This window comes from Camelus ferus, chromosome 12 (assembly GCF_009834535.1).
Source record: "Camelus ferus isolate YT-003-E chromosome 12, BCGSAC_Cfer_1.0, whole genome shotgun sequence".
Lineage (NCBI taxonomy): Eukaryota > Metazoa > Chordata > Mammalia > Artiodactyla > Camelidae > Camelus > Camelus ferus.
The window spans coordinates 30,133,421-30,154,281 of NC_045707.1; the positions used below are offsets into that span (position 1 = coordinate 30,133,421).

Here is a 20,861-nt window from a genome sequence, read left to right on the forward strand (position 1 = left end):
CAGTTTACAATAGAGTTCACTCTGTGTACTGTATTCTATGGGTTTTGACAAATGTATAATGACATGTATCCACATTACAGTATCACCCAAAATAATTTCACTGTCCTAAAAAATCCCCTATTCTCCACCTCATCATCACTCTCTCCCTCCTTCCAAACTTCTGGAAATTACTGATTGTTTTACTGTCTCCTTAGTTTTGCCTTCCCCAAAATGTCATATAGTGGAAATTATTATACAAAGTGTAGTCTTTTCAGATTGGCTTCTTTCACTCAGCAATATGTATTTAAGTTCTCTCCGTATTTCATGGCTTGACAGCTCATTTCTTTTTATCACCAATCTGCTAACTTTGTATTTAAATCTCCAGCATAATATTTAAACTGAAGCATCACATTTAAATCCCCATCTAAAATGTCTATATATCACTCATCCTGTAACAACTCAAAGGTATCGGAAGGGGAAGGCTCACATAAAATGCTTACCAAGAAAATTCATCCTGGCACTTAAACTCTCCACTTTAGGACAAGTCTCCAGAAAGTCCTCCGACAGAGATGAAATGTGGTTTTTACTAAGGTTTAAAATCTTCAGTTCCTTCAGGCTCAAAGGGGAACATATTTCTGATATTTTATTGCTACTCAGAAGAGACAAAATGAGGATTAAATTGTATAAATTCACACGCTTTGAGTGAAAAAAAAATTAAAACAAAATGCCTTCAAAGAATAGCATCAAAGCAGATTTATTAATTTTCAAATTAGTTGTAAAAATGTAAATCAATTGATAGGAAGCTATATTATGAATGGCCTCGGTCTTTTATCACATTACCATGTAAAAAGCCATGGCTCTGGAAACATCATTGTATGTCAACTTTATGAAACTTCAATGTGAGGCAACCTTTCTGTCTGCAAAGTACCCTTTTCTTTTCTTTTAATCATTATTATTTTTTTTTTTTTGCAGGGGAGGTAATTAGGTTTATTTATTTATTTTAATGAAGGTACTGGACTTGAATCCAAGACCGCGTGCACACCAAGCATGCACTCTACCACTTGAGCTATACCCTCCCTTGTCTTCTTACCCTTCTAAAATGAGCTGCTCCAGTTTCTCTACCACATCACCAAGGTTCTCAGGAAGAGAAGACAGCTGATTATAGGAGAGGTTAAGCTGTTTCAAGGTCGGGCACTTCACAGCAGGATCCAAAACTACTGAGGGTCCAATGTCGTTTCGAGAGACATCGAGGTTGGCAATACAATTCATTTTCAACAAGTAGGGAGGAAATGATGTAAATTTATTACTGTGCAAGTCCAAATGTGTCAAACACTTCAGAGTCTGGAAAGACAACACGTTAACATTCTAAAATGAACCGTCTGCAAAACTTAAGTTCAGCTCCTATTTCTGCCTTCCATACCTCAGGTAACTAGAATCATTTAAGAATTTTCCAAAAAACTTGAAAACACAACCTATTGAAGGAGAACTTCAATAGACTGACTGGTCCTACCAGCTCTGCTGTAAAATAAGTAAACCCAGGAAAAATTTAACAGATAGACTGGCAAAAGAAAGATCACAAAAATAAGGCTTAGAGTTTAATTCAGCTTTTTGGTAAATGATTCCTGCAATGAGTAAACTGGAAGAATAATACACTCCAACAAACATCTGAACTGATAATTTAATGAATAAGCAGTACAATATAACCCTGGGAATACATTTTCTTAACACTAGCTTTTGGAAATTGAAATACATTCGAATATAAGACTTAGCCTTAAAACAGTCATGTATATAATAATACATGTTTCATTTTATAGCCTTCTCTTTTAAATGGAACTTTTTGTTTCAAATCTCTATTTTCTCTTTTGAAGCAATTTCTAATTCTACTATGATAATAGCAAAATTTCCCTATTCTCCTTTTTATATATCAATATATGTATTTATCCTCACATGGAATTCTAAAGACATGATTATAAAGCTTATAAATGGATCTTTGCCCCAAAATTGGTTTCAAAATTTCTACCACTGTTTCAGATCCTACTGGATTATTCACAGGAAAGATTTTTGCATTATTTATTCCCAAGGTTTAATCAGCAAATTTTGCTTGTAAAGAGACACAATTAAAACCAGTAACAAAAAGTTCCGTCTAGTAGTGCTGATGTGAAATTTCCTTAAGAGCAGATGAGCTGGTCCAGTCTTTGAATGCCCTGACATAGCTCACTTTGCCAAGCTCTCCTCAAATTCCCTTTGTTTTAGCTAGGCTAAATCTAGTTTTCTTTTACTCACTCTCTAGCAAATATTTACTGAAGATCTACCAAGTATCAGTCAGTACTCCCTTCACAAATTAGTTCGGTAATCATCTACTGAGCTAGTAATGACCATCGGAGGAAAAGCAGTGGGTGCCATGGAAATGCAAACCAGATGGTAGCCAAGCTAGTCTGGAGCGGGAATGAGGAGAAGACAGGAAGCAGAGGGTAAGGAAGTGACATTTAAAGTGAGGCCCTTGTGGGGGGAGGGTAGAGCTCAGTGGAAGAGCACATGCATCGAGGAGGTCTTGGGTTCAATCCCCAGTAGCTCCATTAGAATAAATATATAAATAAACTAATTCCTTCCCTCCCCCAAAAAATTTAAAGTAAACTAAAACAAATTTTAATTAAAAAAATAAAATTAAAAAATTAAAATGAGGCCCTTGTGACTCAAAGGACTTAAGAAAAGAGGAGGAGAGAGAGGACACAGTGTAGACACTGGGCTAGGGGTAGGGGTCACCTTTCTTCTCTCTCTCCAGATATACAAACTGTAGGGGAAAGACACCACTTACATATATTCTAAAATCATACAATGTTGCCTTTAAAATATGTAAAAATTATGGTCAATTTTATAAGTTAAAAAAGGGGGAAAATGCATTTACAATAAAACTAGTTTAAAAAAAAACAGGTATAATCCTTTATCAAACTTTGCAGTTAAATCCAAGAATTCAATTGAATAATTTAAAATTTGTAGTAAGATCATTTTAGTTTGTCAGGATATTTTTGTTGACTTCTGACAGTATATAAAAATGAATGACAAAGACAATCATCAGAGGACTACTTGATCAGCAAACTGTTTTATACTTTAATTTTTATGAAATAACCTTGAGCAAAATAAAATCAATTTTTAAGTTGTAGATAATATTAAAACTCAATAAATGCCTTGTGGATAGTTCAGTTGAGCCTCTGTATTTTGCAGACAAGAAAATGAGGGCCTAGAGCAGTCGGGATAACACGTTCTTATTGTCACACGGTTGGTAGCTAAGGAGAGCCGGTACCGCCAGACCAGGTCTGATTCTAGTCTGCTTAATTGAATTTAAACAGTTTAAGTCGTCTTCCTAGAATTAAATAATGGAAGGCATAATCAACACACAGCCTTGCTGGACTTTAATACGTACCATGTATCATCTGGACAGAACCTAGAATTCCTTTCTAATCAGATTTCCATTTCCATTTCCATCGCTTGCCCTCACACATGCTTCTGAACACCACACAGACTACAAGATCCTCGTGTGACAGCCAGAAGAATGGGGGAATTACTGTCCAAAGACACAAAAGTAGAACCTTCCCTTTAAAGATTTACGCCTGCGCGTTAGATATACGTGTAAAAGCCCCACAAAGATCCTGAGAATTGTAAGAGTAAATTAAGTTTACTTCACAGAGTTGTTGTGGAAAGCTCGTGAGTGCATTCTGGTGAAGCTCCAGCTTTTCAAGGTGCTCCAGATGACCGCTTATGCAGGACTTCTGGCTCAGGGCGTCAATATCTCTGAGTTCATTGGCTGAAAGGTCTAATGATGTAATACAGTCTCTCTCAGAAGCCAGGGAAGAAACGCTGTCTGAATGCCTCACATGTGACTGGAGTTTTGACATTCCTTTGGTCACAAACAAACAAACAAATGAAAATATCAGCAAGTAATTTAAGTTCACTTGGTAAATGCACTTTGACCCCCTAATAGTGTCAGGCGCTCTTCAAGGCACTGGAGATGCAACAGAAAACCAAACTATGGAACTTACATTCCAGTGGCAGAGATGAACAGGAAATAGCAAATATTTAATCAGGTGGTATAAGTAGTGTTAAAAAAAAACAACAGACTTGGAGGAAAATGTGAAAAGTGGCACTCGTGAGGGTATTATTCAGGTTTCAGAGAAACAGGAGGAAGGATACAAGTGTCCTAGGTAAACATCATACAAGCTAAATTTTTAAATCTAGAATTGTATTTCATTTTTCTAGTTTATGGAATCATTAGGCAAATATTATTTGAAAGCTACGTGAGATGAAACTGGCACCAAGAAAATCTGAACAATCAGAGGAAATTTAACAAAGTGCTGTATCCAGCTCAAAATATCTATTTGCTTCTGATTACTTTCAAATACTTACTGAGTGAATCATCTGAGGACAGTATTTTTCTTTTTCTCTTCAGTAAATCTTCATGATCAAAAATGGGTCCCTTTTAAACAAACAGACATTTATTATAAAATTATCGTCATTTTTTAGAGCAAAGGGAACATTTTTCTATCTGGTTTCTTTAGGAGTTACTATAAGATTACTAGCTAACGTATTCATAAAACCAAGCCACACCGTAAGACACAGACCTAGTCTGGGCTCCACAGATTTGAAGCTGTAAAAACAAAGAGTAAAACCATTTTAAAGTGGGCAGAGTACTTATATACCCCAAACATGCTGAAGTCTACAGATGTAAATTTAAAATAGCATACACACACACACACACACACACATGCGCACACACACATATTCTGTATACAAAGTTTTCATACATTAGGGAATTTTTGCACCAATAGCTCCTAGCTTTGCCATACAATTTCAGTTATTGAGAGACTGTCAACAAAATATACAACATTTAATCACAATCTTCACAATATAACTTACCAACGAACTGGAATGTCTTTGCAAATTTGGTGAGCAACGCTGCAAGGCAGGATCTCGGTAAAATTCTCCTACGCTAATTGAATTTGATTTCTTTTTCACAAGAAATGAGCCTTCACTTCCTATTTTTAAATGATAAAATAAAGGCAAGTAAGAAATGCTAACCTGAACATATGATGCTAGCATCATCGTTCAATCACCAAGGATTAAACACATTTCGTGACTGGAAATTGCCCAATTCCTGTTGTAACATCTTTAAAACAGAAATGATAAACTATGTCGGCTTTCATTTTCAAACTCAACCACATTTTTCTTCATTCATAAATATTTATTGAATGGCTGTCATAGACTAGACACTGAGTAAGCACAGGATAAAGATAAGTAGAAAAAATAATCCAGACCTCATATGAGCTCGTAGTACTCATATGAGAAAGAGCCAAGTGAAAAAAAAAAATTACAAATACTATAATAAATACATGCATGTTCAGGAAGCAGAGAAAGTTCATACATAAATCCGATCAATGTTATTCCTTTCTGTTTTGCTAAATTCTTAGAAAATTTTCAAATCTTGTTTTAAATACTGGAATCACACTTTAAATTATTTAAAATTCAGCAATTTTAGTACATCTCTATTAGAATTACATCTTTTATGGTTTCATTTATGGAATGACATTAAAATAAATACAATGAGTTTAGGTGGTAATTATTTTGAGAATTGAGATACTTTTAAAATTACAGATTTTCAAGAAAATAAAGATAAATATTAAATCATATTATTAAGGATAAATAATGGAGCCATTTTTGAAAAATCATGAGATTTTAAATTCTATCACTCTTTATCTTAAAAGCATAAAGAACTAATTGTGTCAAAAAATTATAAAATTTACATATCCAAAAATCAACTGTTTTTATCTCAGCATTTCTGATGTTTTCCTTCATTTAAAAATACTTAATGAGGTTCCTACTTTAAGCCATGACAGAGTGACAAACACTGAACTTAATCTTCTCACAACAAGCAACTAAAAAATTGGACAAAATATTTTAAACAACTGGTTTCAGACATTGGACAGCAGACAGTGCAGGACTGTGTAATCCCTAAAAGGAGGAAAACAAAGTATGTAAACCTTATGATCACCCTGGCTTTCTGCTGGAGGCAATTTAAGGGCCATGGACACAGGGAGAAGGAATTTAAACAAAGCCCAGTGGCTTTCCTGAGATGAGAAGATGGAAATCAGTGTTCATGGAGACTAACTTAACTGGGAGTTCCAAGACAGAGTCATGGGAAAAAGAACTCTAGTAATCTGCACAGAGGTTTCCTATAACTCTGAACTATAAAAAATGTAAAAAGGAGTTCTTCAGGATGAAGGAAATGATACTACATGCAAATTTCGATCAATATAAAGGGGTTAAGTCATCAAAAAAAAATTACAGTACTTAGTGTTTGTGCACCCAATAACAGAGATTCAAAATACACAAAGCATAAACTGATCAAATGGAAAGCATTATTAACAAAACCACAATTACAATCTCGACATTTCTTTCTTAATTATACTAAGTAGAGAGAAAAATCAGTAAGGATATAGAAGATCTAAAAAATACTACCAAATAATTTGACCTAACTGACTTGACCCATCAACAGCCAAATACACATTTTTTTAATTGCACATGAAACATTCACCAAGATAGACCACACAGTAGATCACAATGAATGTCTCAAAAAATGTGAAAGGATAGAAATCATCAGAGTAGGTTCTTTGATCATGACAAAGTTAAATTTGGAAACAATAAGAGAAAGCTACATGGAAAAATGTCCAACTATTTGGAAAATAAACAATACTCTTCTAAATAACTCATGAGTCAAAAAAAAATCACAAAGAAATTTTAAAATTTCAAAAGTGAATGTAAATAGAACATAAAAATTGTGAGATGCAGCTAAAGTGATGCTTAGAAAGATCTGCATGGTCTTTAATGTTTATACTATACGGTTATAAAGGTCTAAAATTAGTCTTCTAAGCTTCCAAGTTAAGAACATATTTTAAAAGAGTCAAGTGTCACATAATCAAAATAAGTAAAATAAAAGGAAATAAAGACAAAAACAAATATCAATGAAAAAAAAATGGACAGTCAATACAGAAAAATCCATGAAACAAAAAATTGATTCTTTGAAAAGATCAATAAAAGGGATAATTCTTGAGCAAGACTGAAGAGGAAAAAAAGGAAAGACAAAAATTACCAATTTTAAGAATTGAAGATCAGGTATCACTAATGACCTTATAAATATTAATAGGATAATAAGAGAATTACTATAAATAACATCAAATAAATAAATTTGGCAACTTATGTAAAATGGGCAAATTCCTTGAAAGTTGCAAATTACAAAAACTGACACAAGAGCTAATAGAAAATCAAAATAACCATAAACCTATTAAAGGTATTATATTTATAATTAAAAAGTCTTCCGCCTGCCAAGAGGCTAGTATTAGCCTCAGAGTTACAAAGAAACATATAACTAAAGACCAGTGCCCCTCATAAATGCAATATCCTTAAAGAAATTTTAGAAAAACAAACCAAACAACATTTTTAAAGGATAATAAACCAAGTGAGATTTACCCCAGAAAAGCAAGTTTTGTTTAACATTAGAAAATCAAACAATGTAATGAACTAAACACAGAATAAAGGAAGAAAATACGCCCATTTCAACAGATGCAGAAAAGCATTTTCCAACACTCATTATGATAAAAAGTCTCAGCAAATGATTACTAAATACGAGCTTCCTCAACCTGATGAAGAATGTCTATTAAAAAAAAAACAACCTATAGATAACATCATACTTAATGATGAGAGACTGAATGTTTTCCGCCTAAGTTTGGAAACCAAGGAACAATGCCTACTCTTACCACTTCTATTCAACATAGTATTGTAGGTCCTAGCCAGTGCAATAAGGCATGAAAAAAAAAAAAGATATATAGATTAGAAAGCAAGAAGTAAATCTGTCTTTATTAGCAAATGGCTTTATTGTGAACATAGAAAAATTTATGGATTAAACAAAAAATTGTTAGAATTCATGAGTTTTGCAAGCCCACGGGATACATCAATATACAACAAAATCAACCACATTTCTATGAGCCAGCAGTGAACTACTGGAAATTTGAATTCAAATAAAATACTATATCCAATATCATCAGAAGACATACAATACAAAACATTGGTGGGAGAAATCTGAAATGACAAATAAATGGAAATATATACTACAATTATAGTCAGAAGACTCATTAAGACATCAGTTCTCTCAAATTTATTTACAGATTCAATCTAAAGAAATTTTTATTTATATGTTAATTTTGTTATTTAGCTAATATATTATTTATACATTAATTCTATATTGGATGTATGTATAGATTTAATTCTAATAAAAATTCCAGCATAAAATTAATTAGTTGATTTAAAATGTATATGGAAAGGCAAACAACCTAGGACAGTAAGAACAGTTTTGAAAAAGAACACCACTAGAGATTTGCAGGCACTAACTACTATACATAACTACTATACATAAAATAGATAAACAACACGGTTTACTGTATATCAGGGGGAACTACATTCAATATCTTGTAATAGCCTATAATGGAAAAGAATGTATATACATATGTATAATTCAATCACTATGCTGTACACAAGAAATTAATGCAACATTGTAAACTGACAATACTTCAATTAAAAAAAAAAAAAAGAAAAACGAACACCACCAGAGAACTTATGCTACCAGATTTTAAGGCCTCTATTGATTAAAATAATCAAGACTGTGTGGTATTGAAAAAGATAAATCAATGGCACAGAATAAAGAATGCAGATATAGGACCACACCTATATGGTCTATTAAATTGGACAAACATGCCATTAATTCAATGAGGAAATATAGTATGTTCAATAAATGATGTTAAAACTGGATATCCATGTGGGGAAAAAAATGTCAATTCTTCACTGACACCGTAACACCAAAATTAACTTAAAATGAATTGTAGACCTAAATATTAAAGGTAAGATTTTAACACTTCTATGAAGAAACATATGAAGAAAAATATTCACAAATTTAAGATAGAAAAAGATTTCTTAAGTGGGACAGAAAAAGCACAAGCCGGAAAAAACTGAAACATTGCATTTTTCAAAATTTATAACCTCTGCTCTTTGAAAAATCACATTAATAAAATGAAAAGACAAGCTATAACTGAAAGAAAATATCTGTAATTCAAATAACTGGCAAAAGTTTCCTACTTAAGAGTATATAGAAAAGTCTTACAATACTGTAATAAGAGAATAACCCGGTTAAAAGTTAGCAAAGATTTGAACAGACACTCCACAAAGAAAACATACGAACGGCCAATAAGAACATGAAAATATTCTCAATATCAGTAGTCTTCAGGGAAATGAAAATTATACCGAAATGAGCTAGGAGTACACCCACACTGGATGGCTAAAATTAAACTGACTTACAACACTGTGTTACAGTGTGATGAGGATGCAGAGCAACTAGAATCTCCATACACTGCTGGTGGGAGCATGATGTGGTGCAACCACTTTAGAAAACAGCCAGACTTTTAAAAGAGGACATACTGTATCCTATTTATATGAAACGTGAGAAAATACTAATTTAATCTACGGTGACAGTAAGCTAATCAGTGGTTGCCAAGGGCCAAGGTTTTTGTGAAGAGGCACAGAGAGGGACTTTTTGGATGACAGAAATGCCACATAACTTAGGAGTGGTGATGATTAGATGGATGCATGGGTTTTCAAAACCCATGAAAACATATACTTAAAATGGGTACATTTTACTTTATATTAATTATATCTCAATAAAGTTGGTTTCAAAAAACACTTGGACTTGAGATATGAGATTCTGGAATAACCCTTACTTTTTGCCCTCTCAAATGCCTTTATTCTATCATCCACAGTCTTTACTCACATTGTGTTAATAAAAAAGCACCTCACACCATTTTTACCAAACTGCATTGTGTTAAATATGTCAGCCTTAATCACTGTCATTAATATCTTGCCATGTCAATTTTTTATCTTGTGAGTTATTGAAATATTAATATTATTTTTAATTCGAATAAAGGTAAAAATATGTTTATTAAGCACTTCCTATTTGCAAGCACTCTCCCAGATACTTAATACACATTTTTCCTATAAATAATCCTGGAAGATTAGCAACATTACCTTTTTTAATATTAATTAATTTTTTAATTGAAGTACAGTCAGTTTACAATGTGTCAATTTCTGGTGTACAGCATAATAGCTCAGTCATACAAATACACACATATATTCATTTTCATATTCTTTTTCATTATAGGTTACTAACAAGATATTGAATATAGATCTCTGTGCTGTACAGTATAAACTTGTTGCTTATCTATTTTATTTAGTGGTTAGTACCTGCAAATCTCGAACTCCCAATTTATCATCTATTTCTGTTTTGTAAATAAGTCCGTTTGTCTTTTAGATTGTCATTCTAAGTGAAGTAAGCCAGAAAGAAAAAGAAAAATACCACATGATATCACTTATATATGGAATCTATTAAAAAAAAAAAGCAACACTACTTTTAATAAGGGTAAGGGGCTTCACAAGCCACAAAAGGATCTAGTCAATGATGGAACATGGAACCTAATTCCAGTCTGAATCAGAGTGTTTTCATTGCACTAGTCACCATTCACTAACGATGGGCAGTATTATAACACGTCTAAGTGCAGAGAGACATTTTCTTGACAATCACTGCCTTAACTAGTAGCTAAATAATAGTTAGCAAGCATTAACTATTTCCAATAATGAACAGTTTTCCTCAAGTTTTTCTAAATGAATTAAATCAGGTTTTAATCTCAATTTCTATTGTTCAATGCCAGAGGATAAGAATTTTAAAAATTAATAGGAACTATTTTTTTTTTGTAATTATTACCTTCACTATCCAGGTCATCACTTTGACCAAACACACTGTCCACGTAAGACTCAGGAATGAAGGTCCATTCGTCAAATTTATCCAGTATTTCTTCAGAAAGATTGCCATTGCTGCCTGAGGCTGCTCCTTCTTCCACAGCACTTTTCATCTGATATCTGAGCACCATTCTTGCTAGGGTGGAGCCCATATCTAAAAATAAAAAGATACACAGCAACTTAGAAATCAGCAGTTATACAAAAACAAACATATCTCATACCAAAGTTTCTCATGTATTCTCATACTTTCAGAGAATGTTTTATTCTTACTTCAGACTCACTTTACAATTGTGATAGTGTATAAGTAGCAGACAATGAATTTAAATTTCTTAACAATCATCCAAATTTACACGAAGTTTTGGTGTAGGTGACAACCCTGAATCTTTATAAAATAAACGTGCACTAGGAAAGGGCGTGGGCTTTGAAGCCAGCCAGGCCGGAGCTGAAGTCACTTGCAAGTTATACCAGCTCCCTGAGCGTCAGTGTCCTAGCTGGGAAGAGGAGACAACAATATTCACAGCACAGGATTATGGAAAAGATGAAAGGAAACGATGCAGCTTAAGTTTTTAGTACGATGCTCAGAACATGGAAGAAACTCAATTCTTATTTTTATAAACTCTTTGCTAAGCGGTTCATTCTACTGGGAAATCTGCTGAAATTTCAAAGTTAACATTCTTGCTATTTTATTGCGTTTTACATTATGCTCTGTTATGAAGACGTAAGTTGGCAGAGTCCTCCTTGTTGTACCTACAGCCTGGAAAATGTCTTCAAATCTTACTCTCCTCGTCTGTATTATAACGTATATGTAACTCAGTCTAGCAGTACCTGGTAAGTGTTCTAAAGCTCTGAATTCACAATGCTCTTTAATCAAAGCAGCTGTCAATAAAACGATGGCTATGCCTTCCAATCAATCAAATGACATTATTTCATTTTTTAAATTAGGTAAGACATGTCAATACTTCTTAAAAAAAAAAATTCATACAAAACTAAAAGAATACAGTGAATGGTAAATCTCCCTTATACCTCCCCAAAGGGCCAACAACTCCTATCAGAAATCAAAGAATAAAGTAAATAGGCGGTTGGCATGAGACTAGTTGAAGAGATGAAACACAGAATCTATTCATCTTTCATTAGTTTCCAAGGTCCCAAGAGGCAACCATTTCTGGAGTTTTACTTCTGACATAGTCTTTTCATATTCAAATACTTATGGACTACCATATCCCAAATGTGTTTTCACCAATATTAGTATACTAAAACCACTGTTCTGTGCTTTTTTTTTTCCCACTTAAGATTGCTTTATATATGTGGACTTTTGACTTTGTTTGATGCTTGTTTCCAATGACAGCAAAGCATTCCACTGTATGAATGTACCATAATTAATTCAAATAGTTCCTTTTGGGGAATACTTAGGTTTTTTTTCCCCCAGTTTTTTTTGTTGTTGTTGTTATTATGAAAAATATTTTAGAGTGAATCCTTGAACATAATTTTTGCTGCACATTAAGAACGCCTGTATTGTGGATTCCTATTATTATATTCCTGGGTCAAGAAGTATGGATGTACATTTAAAATATTAATGGATGTCACCAAATTTTCCTCAAAAGAGAACAATTTAAATTCATGTTAATAATATGTGAAATGCCGGTTTCCACATATGCTTACCAACATAATTTATTACCATTTTTCACCTTTGCCAATATTATAAATATTTAATGAGCACTTACTATGTGCAAAGCATCAGTATAAATGCTAAGGGTACAACAATGGAAAAAACTGACATTGACTTCATGATGCAGATAATCCACCGAAAGGTATACTATAAAAAGGGAAAATACAATTATATGATGCGGTACGTGCTATACAGGTAAGAAATAAGATGCTAAGGGAGCATGTGGGAGGACCTTCCACCCAGACTTCATGTGGGCAGGAATGTTTTCTCCTAAAAAACTGATGTGGTGCTGAGGCAGGAAGAATGAAGAGACAGCCAGGTGGGGAGAGAGGGTGAAGACATTCAGGTAGAGAGAGTACACTGGGAAGCTGGAAGTAAGAGTATATGAAGACTTAAGAAACTGAGAGAAATCCAGCCTGGGTGGCCCTTCTGGGGTTCCCTGGCAGGTCAGAGAACTTGAGTTGATGGAGGTACCAATATTCAAGGATAGATACTTTAACAGCATTCAGCTTTCCTGGTGAAGGGGACAAAAAAAGCATACTGTTGGACTGACCAGGAATAGAGCAAATGAATGCGTCAGGAAGAGAACAGCAAAGCAAACATGTTATTAAGAATAGGGTCCTTCCCATGAAGAGTCATGGGGCATGAGCCCTGAGGGGAGGATGTGGGCATGGAGTTAGTTAACAGACAGAAAGCTGGGAGCTCAAGCTTTAAAAACACATTTTATGTGAGTAAATGAGGGACAGCTGAAAAGGCAGAAATGTTCACAGAGAACGATGGTGATTGTCATCAACGTACTTAATATATACTTAATATATCCAATGTACACATATTAAGTTGAAAATATACCCTTAAGAGAAATAAGAAGTATATTAACTTGAAGATGCAAAATATATATGCTTTTATGTTTTTGCATTTTAATGCATATGTCAGCATATAAAAAGTATAGGGGAATAAAAAATCTACATTGATTACCTGTAAGTGAAAAGGTAAGTTATTGTTATTTTCTTCCTATGATTCCTCTGTATTTTTCTATTTTTAAAATGCACATGGATTATTTTCATAATAAAAATAAAATACATGAAAAAAGAAAGGAACCTCACGGAAAGATCCCACTATCTTGCTCTATCCTCATAAAATACATATTTACTGGGTCATAAAGAACTTATATATAATGTCAGTTTCCAGCACTTCATATCCAAAAAAAAAAACAATGATATTCAAGCCTTTACAATATTTTTGGCTTAAGCGGCACCAAACTGGAATGAAAATTAACTAAAAGATTCATGACTTTTAAAAAATACTACTAAAATAAAGAACTGTACAAAATGTTCCTCTTAATACTTACTTGTTTCTTTCCTTAACTGAGATGTCTTATCTGGAAATAAAGGACCCAGCCAAGAAGGTTCAATTTTGCCCATACAAAATCCTCCAAGGCAAATGCTATTATTGGCCAGATCCAGGGCAAGCCTCCTTAAAAGTAGGCTGATGATCCGGCTGTCACCTTTCCCAATGCTGACTGTCAGAGCTCTCCGCACATCTTGTTCCCGGGACCCACTGTCCAGTAACAGTTCCACCAGTTTGGGACTGCTCGCTTTCTCACACACCTATTAAAGCAAAAAAGAAGTAAGCATATTAAACACCTGTATTTCTTCCTTTGGGGAGACGACTGGTCATTGAACCTGGTGTGATTTTTCCCTGCACCCTTAAACTCAGAATAAACCCAAAATAAGGCAAAACTCATCCCTGAAACAGATAAGGAAAAATAGAATAAGATCAGCACGACCAATAGGATAAGTCAAACAATCTGCCACGTGAGAGTCAGTTACCATGAAAAAGGCAACTAGATAAGGAGTAAGACCCATTAGGCTTGAAGTCAGAGACTTGAGTCTTTACAAATTGTACCTGTTGCTCACGCTGTCCGGACTTCTCTTTGCTGACTGGAAGACATCTGGGAAAGCGGTACCTTAAATGCTACTGCCCTGCCTTCATGCGTGACACAGAATAACTGAGTGTGAATATAAACATGAAAAAATCCGTTAACGCCACATGCGAAGGACAGTCATCATTCACTTCTGGTTTTCCAAGACAAGAACTTCAATTTCCACAAAGATATATCTAGCCTCTCAGTTTTCTACCTCCCCCTGAATGTTATGTTTTCAGAGCACGCGCTCAAGGTGGGTTAGCGTGCTCGGTGCTCCAAACACTAGAGAGACCACAGGAAGCTGACAGAAGCCTTAGCAACCTGCCACTCAGCACGCTGGCCCTACAAGTAACAGCTTCTGAGAGGCGACGGAATGTGATGTTTTTAACTAGAAGATGGAAGTGATAAATAATATAAATGTTACATGCCAGGTACTGTGCTAAATTCTGTACATACGTGTTCTCTAATCTTTATTTTAAAAAACCCTGTCATAAAAGTTAGTACCTGACTTTATAGATGAATATTTAAGAAAAAATATGTGATCTGTCCAAACCCTTAGAGCTACTCAATGAAAGACTTGGATTTGAAATCAAATCTGCTGGCTCCAAAGCTTGGGCCCTTTTCACTACCCAATATTAAGGATTAGAAAAGAAAAGGAAAGAAGACCCTAAAATTCAGGATACCAGGTCAAGGGAAGAGAAAGGTAGGGGGAGATTTCTGAAGTCTTCAGAATTAAAGTGTGTCCAAGAGGTCGGAGGGGATGGTGCTGTGGTCTGAGGGCACCGATGTAAAGCCCACCAGTCCCCAGGATCACCCACCTTCGACTCATTCTCCCTGGAACCACTACAGTTCGTTTCTGGTCTAGATATGATCAAGTCATTGCCCTATTTCAAAATCTGCAAAAACCCTTCTGCTCCAGGACATTCCTCCCAAAAACAACATGCAGTTTTTCAAACCTCATTACCTTCATTTACACTATTTCTATTGGCTCGATATCTAACTGCACTTCACTCAGCAAAAATGATGTTCATTCTTGAAGGAATAGCTTTAAATCCTCTTGCACATGAAGTCCTTGCTATCAACCTCCCAGGCCACACACACCCCTTTCTCCCCCAGGCTCCCATCCCATTTTGTTCAACGGAGCACTTAGCACACTGAGCCAGACACGCTTATCTGTTTCGTAACTAGAATGGAAGGCATGATGCTACTGCAATTCAATTTGTACCTCTGCAGCCTAGCACAATGTCTATTTAACTAGCGAATTACTAAAATCCTTTAAGATCCCCCAGGACATTTTAAAAGAAAGAAGAAAAGAAAGAAGGGAGGAAGGGAGGCGAAGGGTTGGGAGGGAGAAGAGGAGCCAAAATACTCAATCACAAATGCCTTCTCTTGGAGCCCAGCAAACTTCTGTCTCTAAACCACGGCACCAGCTGCCTACCTTGTATTAAGGTGATGGATGTTTTATCCTCCCCCATCTCCCAGGAGACACTTAGAAACCATCTGGAAACAGGAAACCCCTTTTATATTCACTAATTATCTAGCTCTGTGATTGCCACAGAAAAGATGCTCAATACATTCCATAGCAGGATTTTCCTTGGGGGACCCAAACTATCCAAGCTGATTTCAGGCATATGGTGCCACAAAGAAAGAGCTATATAAGAAAGTGCATCAGACAAAAGAAATAAAATTATAAATGTAATTTCAACTTCATGAGAGGAAAAACAAGTACTGCTCGGAAAACAGTTTTGTATTTAATAATGAAGATAGTTCAATAAAATCAGAGGCTACGAGAAGTAGGAGGTTAAGGTATAGCTCAGTGGTAGAATGCTTGTTTGGCATGCACAAGGTCCTGGGTTCAATTCCCAGTTACCTTCATTAAATAAATAAATAAACCTAATTACCTCACCCTCAAAACAAGCAAAAAAAGGTATAGTTTACAGTCCTTTGCCATCTTCTCTCTCATTTTCCAATTTATCATTAATGTAGCCCACAATCAAAACCAAATATTTGAAACTAGCATTCAAGAATGAAGGTAAACCCCGCCCCCCACCACACACCCCACCACCACTATCATGAATCTGTTGTGTAAACAGGAGATTAAAGCAGGAGGGAGGCAGATTTTCTACTACTTGCCAGGAGAGTGTCCTCAGGCAAGTTACTTAACCTCTCTGTGCCTTATTCCTCACCTGCATAATGGGGATAATACTAGGCCTTATTCCTAAGGTTGTCGTGAAGATTTTATTGTGTAAAGAACTCAGAGTGGTGCCCAGGTGGTAATGAACACCAGAGAATGTTTGCTATTACTTTTATTCAAACTTCATAACTTGTGCTTCCCACTATGATTTGATGAGTCTTATCTCCGGGTCTCTATTTGTGCATTTTCACACCCAATATTAATCCTCCATATTCTTCTCCACCAATCATGCACATAACATCATTAAATTCTCCTCAGAAAACCTAACAAGATTAACTCTGTCCTTGCTTGGAATAGCTCTTAATTATACAGCATTGGTACATGAATGGTCTTGATTACGTTAATTTGTATCGGTAAAAAATAAGGTATGTTCAATCAATCTATCCACAGTATTTAATCAATGTTTATTATTTGTTAGATACAATTAATCGCTGACAACTGGGATAAATTCTTTACATTTAATACAGCCACAGACTGAAAAGAAAATTTGTATATATGTATGTATATGCATAACTGAATCACTTTGCTGTACACCTGAAACTAACATTGTAAATCAATTACACTTCAACAAAAAATTTTAAAAATATATATATCCATGGATATAAAGGTCTGATTTTAAGAAGAAAAGATACAAATAAGTGCATTAAGTCCAAAAGAATTTGGGAAGAAGAATAAACTAAAAAGCTTTTTGTATAGAAAGATTTGGATAAATTGAGAGAAAACCAGAAAGCACTCCTTGTGGGGAAAGGGGAGTAAGTGTACTCCAGTGCTTTTAGGTACATTGTTTCCCTAGGAAAAATCTGAAGGGGAAGTTTCTTTTCAGTTCTTTGGCATATCCAAGTTACATTAATGCAATGATCTGAAGACCACACAGAAGATATTCAATAAAATCATACTAAATTATTGAGGAAAATAATTTAATTACCTTTAATAACAGAGAAGCAACTATTTTTACTGTTGCTTGCTTAAATGAAATTTGACTAAATTTAAATAATTTGATTATGCATTTGGTTTTAATGCATAAATTAACTGTGCATGAAAATGAGTTACAGGTTCAGTTTCTCTTTATGTAGATTGCTAATTAGTACTAACTTAATCTTACAGCTGACAAATTGATTTGAATCCATAGGTGAGTGGGAAATTAAATAAAGTGAAGATTTAAAAGTAAATTATTGGAAAACATAGCACTCTGCTGGTTACTTAGTATATATTAAATCACTACATAATTGCTCTGTTGGAAATATCATTAAATATCTAGAAAATACACATGGTGCTACCTGGATGTATTATGAACTCTAAAATTTATACAACGAAGACAAACTTGAAGCAACATATAACGAACTTGAATAAATACCTATTTTAGTGCAGCCATTGTGGAAAACAGTATGGAGAGTCCTCAAAAGACTAAAAATAGACTTACCATATGACCCAGCAATCTGACTCCTGATCATATATCCAGAAGGAACCCTAATTCAAAAAGACACCTGCACCCAATGTTCATAGCAGCACTATTTACAATACCAAGACATGGAAACAACCTAAATGTGCACCCACATATGACTGGACAGAGAAGCTGTGGTGTATTTATACAATGGAATACTATTCAGCCATAAAAATGATAAAATAATGCCATTTGCAGCAACATGGATGGCCCTGAGGAATGTCACTCTAAGTGAAGTAAGCCAGAAAGAGAAAGAAAAATACCATATGACATCACTCACATGTGGAATCTAAAACAAAAAAAGATAGATGAATTCATATATAAAACAGAAACAGACTCACAAACATAGAATACAGACTTGTGGTTGCCAGAGGGGAGGCAGGTGGGAAAGGACAGACTGGGAGTTTGAGATTTGCACATACTGACTGGTATATATAAAATAGATAAACAAGTTTATACTGTATAGCACAGGGAAATATATTCAACATCTTGTAGTGGCTTACAGTGAAAAAGAAAATGAAAATGAATATATGCTTGTTCATGTATGACTGAAGAATTGTGCTGTACACCAGAAATTGACACAACATTGTAAACTGACTCTACCTCAATAAAAAAAAATTAAATAAAATTAAAAATTTTAAATACTTATTGAATTGATACTGTATATAAAGCAGTGTGTTAAATATTCTAAATGATACAAAGATGAACACGTCTGCTTTCATATAACTCACAAACATACAAGAGGTGTACATAAATTGTCATGGACTTACACAGGAAGGAAATCTTTATTGTGTATGAAGGTCAGGGGGTGTGGGGAGGGCTTTATGAGGCAAATGAATTCTGGTTCGATTTTCTGTAGGTGGAGCAAAGAAACAGGCAGATGTTTGCAGAGTGCATGAGGGGAAAGGGGCAAAGGCAGGAAGGTCAGGGCCACACAACTGCGGAGTGGCCAACAGTGACCCCAAGTGTCCAGAACACAGCCTACAAGGCCACACATAGCAGCCCTGAGGGGAGAACTTTCTAGGCAGAGAAACTGAAAACACAGAGAAAACAGCAGAAAGATGATCAAAACAAAATAAAAGGTGTGTTGTGTGGTGTATGGCTGGAGAACCATTTGCATGGAGATGCACAGTAAGAGACACACTTGAAAAGCTATTTATCAACTTAACAAGGCAGGTACAGAAGTAAAATGAAGGACTAGACGACAATCCCTAAAGGGTCCCCCCACCTCTGAAATTCTGAGAACCTGAACTCCTATGCCGGATCACAAGCAATTACACAATAAACTGGTACCTTCTGCAGTGAAGAACAATGGGGTGCAAGGGAGAGCTATACAATGGCAGAGTCCCAGAATAGAAAACAGGCAAAAGCGGGTCCTGGAATATTTTTACCTGACAAATTAAAGAGGTTGCCTCTTTTGCTCGATTGGCGTCTGCTCCCAACAGAAGCAAGCATTCAACCATGATGCTGTTATTCTGATCACACGCCCTCTGGAGCATCACGCTCTTTAATTCATCATCCAGAGCTAGTTTTGCAAAGCACTTGCAACAGAGGCTTAGAAACTAAAAAGAAGGAAAGTGAGGATTAGAGTCCGCTAAATACATGACAGTGAGCATACAGGTGAAACGCACGGTACCTGCTGATCCTTTTGTTCCAGGACACCGGAAGACATCTGATGGAATATTACTGAATCAAAGGAATGCTGCAGCAGTAGCTTGGAAAAAGACACTGACAACTCCAGTATCGTAAAGATCGCCTGAAATCCCTGAAAGGGTGACCAAGTATAATATAAGCAATGATGGACAAACAGGAATAAATAAATAAATAACATAAAAGAGAGATGGTACATGGTACTTAAAACTTGGGATGCTCACTTAGCTAAGTAGACGTATTTATTGGGTTTGCACTTTGAAGCGGCAGCCCTTGAAACAATCCAATGAAAACATCTTACTCTCATTACTAAGAAATAAGCAGATGCACAGAGAACAAAATGCTGGTTAACAACCTACCATCTAATGAAGCAGGAAAAATACCTAATCCATCAAAATCTGGTTTTTAAAGACCCCTGCGTGAAACCATACCCACAGGTTGAAAGCCAGGTATTAATCGGGACTAGAACAGTGGTGTCAGCGGTGCTACAAACCCAAATCGGTGAGTGAAATGAATTTTTTATTATGAGATTGCTATCAGGATCTCTAGATAGCCTAGCATTCTCCCCAGCTCTTTTGTGTCATCTTCTGAAATTTTAACCTCAAAGAGACAAATGTGAGCTCCTAGATTTTTTTATTCATCTTAAGTGCATTTGAGGGAAACTCCGAAGACACTCTGAGGTTTACATCCTTGAAGCAAATTATTTAGAAAGAACTGATGAGTCACACCGTTACTTTTCAGAACCACCCCCAGAGTTGTCTAGGCTCTCTATCCATGAGATGTTTTAAAGAACGAGTGAATTTTTGACTTCACTATTATTTAGTTGGATAAACTCGCCAAAGAGCAGCTTAACTTTTTAAACTTTTATTATCTTTCAATAACATATTAACAAAATCATCTAAATGTTAAAACTATTATTTTGAACCCCTAAGATGCTGAGTTTCTACAAATTTTTCCTATCATTTAATGAAAGAAGTAGTCTTAATCTATGCAGGTCTAGGGACATGCAGTCCACCCACCTCTGGAGCAGAGGTTCTTGCAAACTCAAATAAATGCAGCAGCTAAGCAGGTAATACAACTGTGTAAAAGGCACATAATTCAAATCAAAAATTTGTAACAC

The 20,861-nt window shown here is 35.1% G+C and overlaps 1 protein-coding gene across 2 annotated transcripts in view; it reads right to left on the reverse strand.

Annotated features, from left to right (window-relative positions):
- LRRK2 (leucine rich repeat kinase 2) overlaps positions 1-20,861 on the reverse strand; it is a 135,469-nt gene that overhangs the window by 68,166 nt on the left and 46,442 nt on the right. For both annotated transcript variants that reach the window (XM_014566825.2, XM_006193663.3), the window contains exons 17-25: positions 19,728-19,856; positions 19,483-19,653; positions 13,881-14,139; positions 10,832-11,020; positions 4,891-5,009; positions 4,381-4,450; positions 3,657-3,874; positions 1,070-1,320; positions 480-628 (exon numbers count right to left, since the gene is read on the reverse strand). In XM_014566825.2, the coding sequence (XP_014422311.1) occupies positions 480-628; positions 1,070-1,320; positions 3,657-3,874; positions 4,381-4,450; positions 4,891-5,009; positions 10,832-11,020; positions 13,881-14,139; positions 19,483-19,653; positions 19,728-19,856 (1,555 nt within the window). The remainder of the gene's footprint in view (positions 1-479; positions 629-1,069; positions 1,321-3,656; positions 3,875-4,380; positions 4,451-4,890; positions 5,010-10,831; positions 11,021-13,880; positions 14,140-19,482; positions 19,654-19,727; positions 19,857-20,861) is intronic.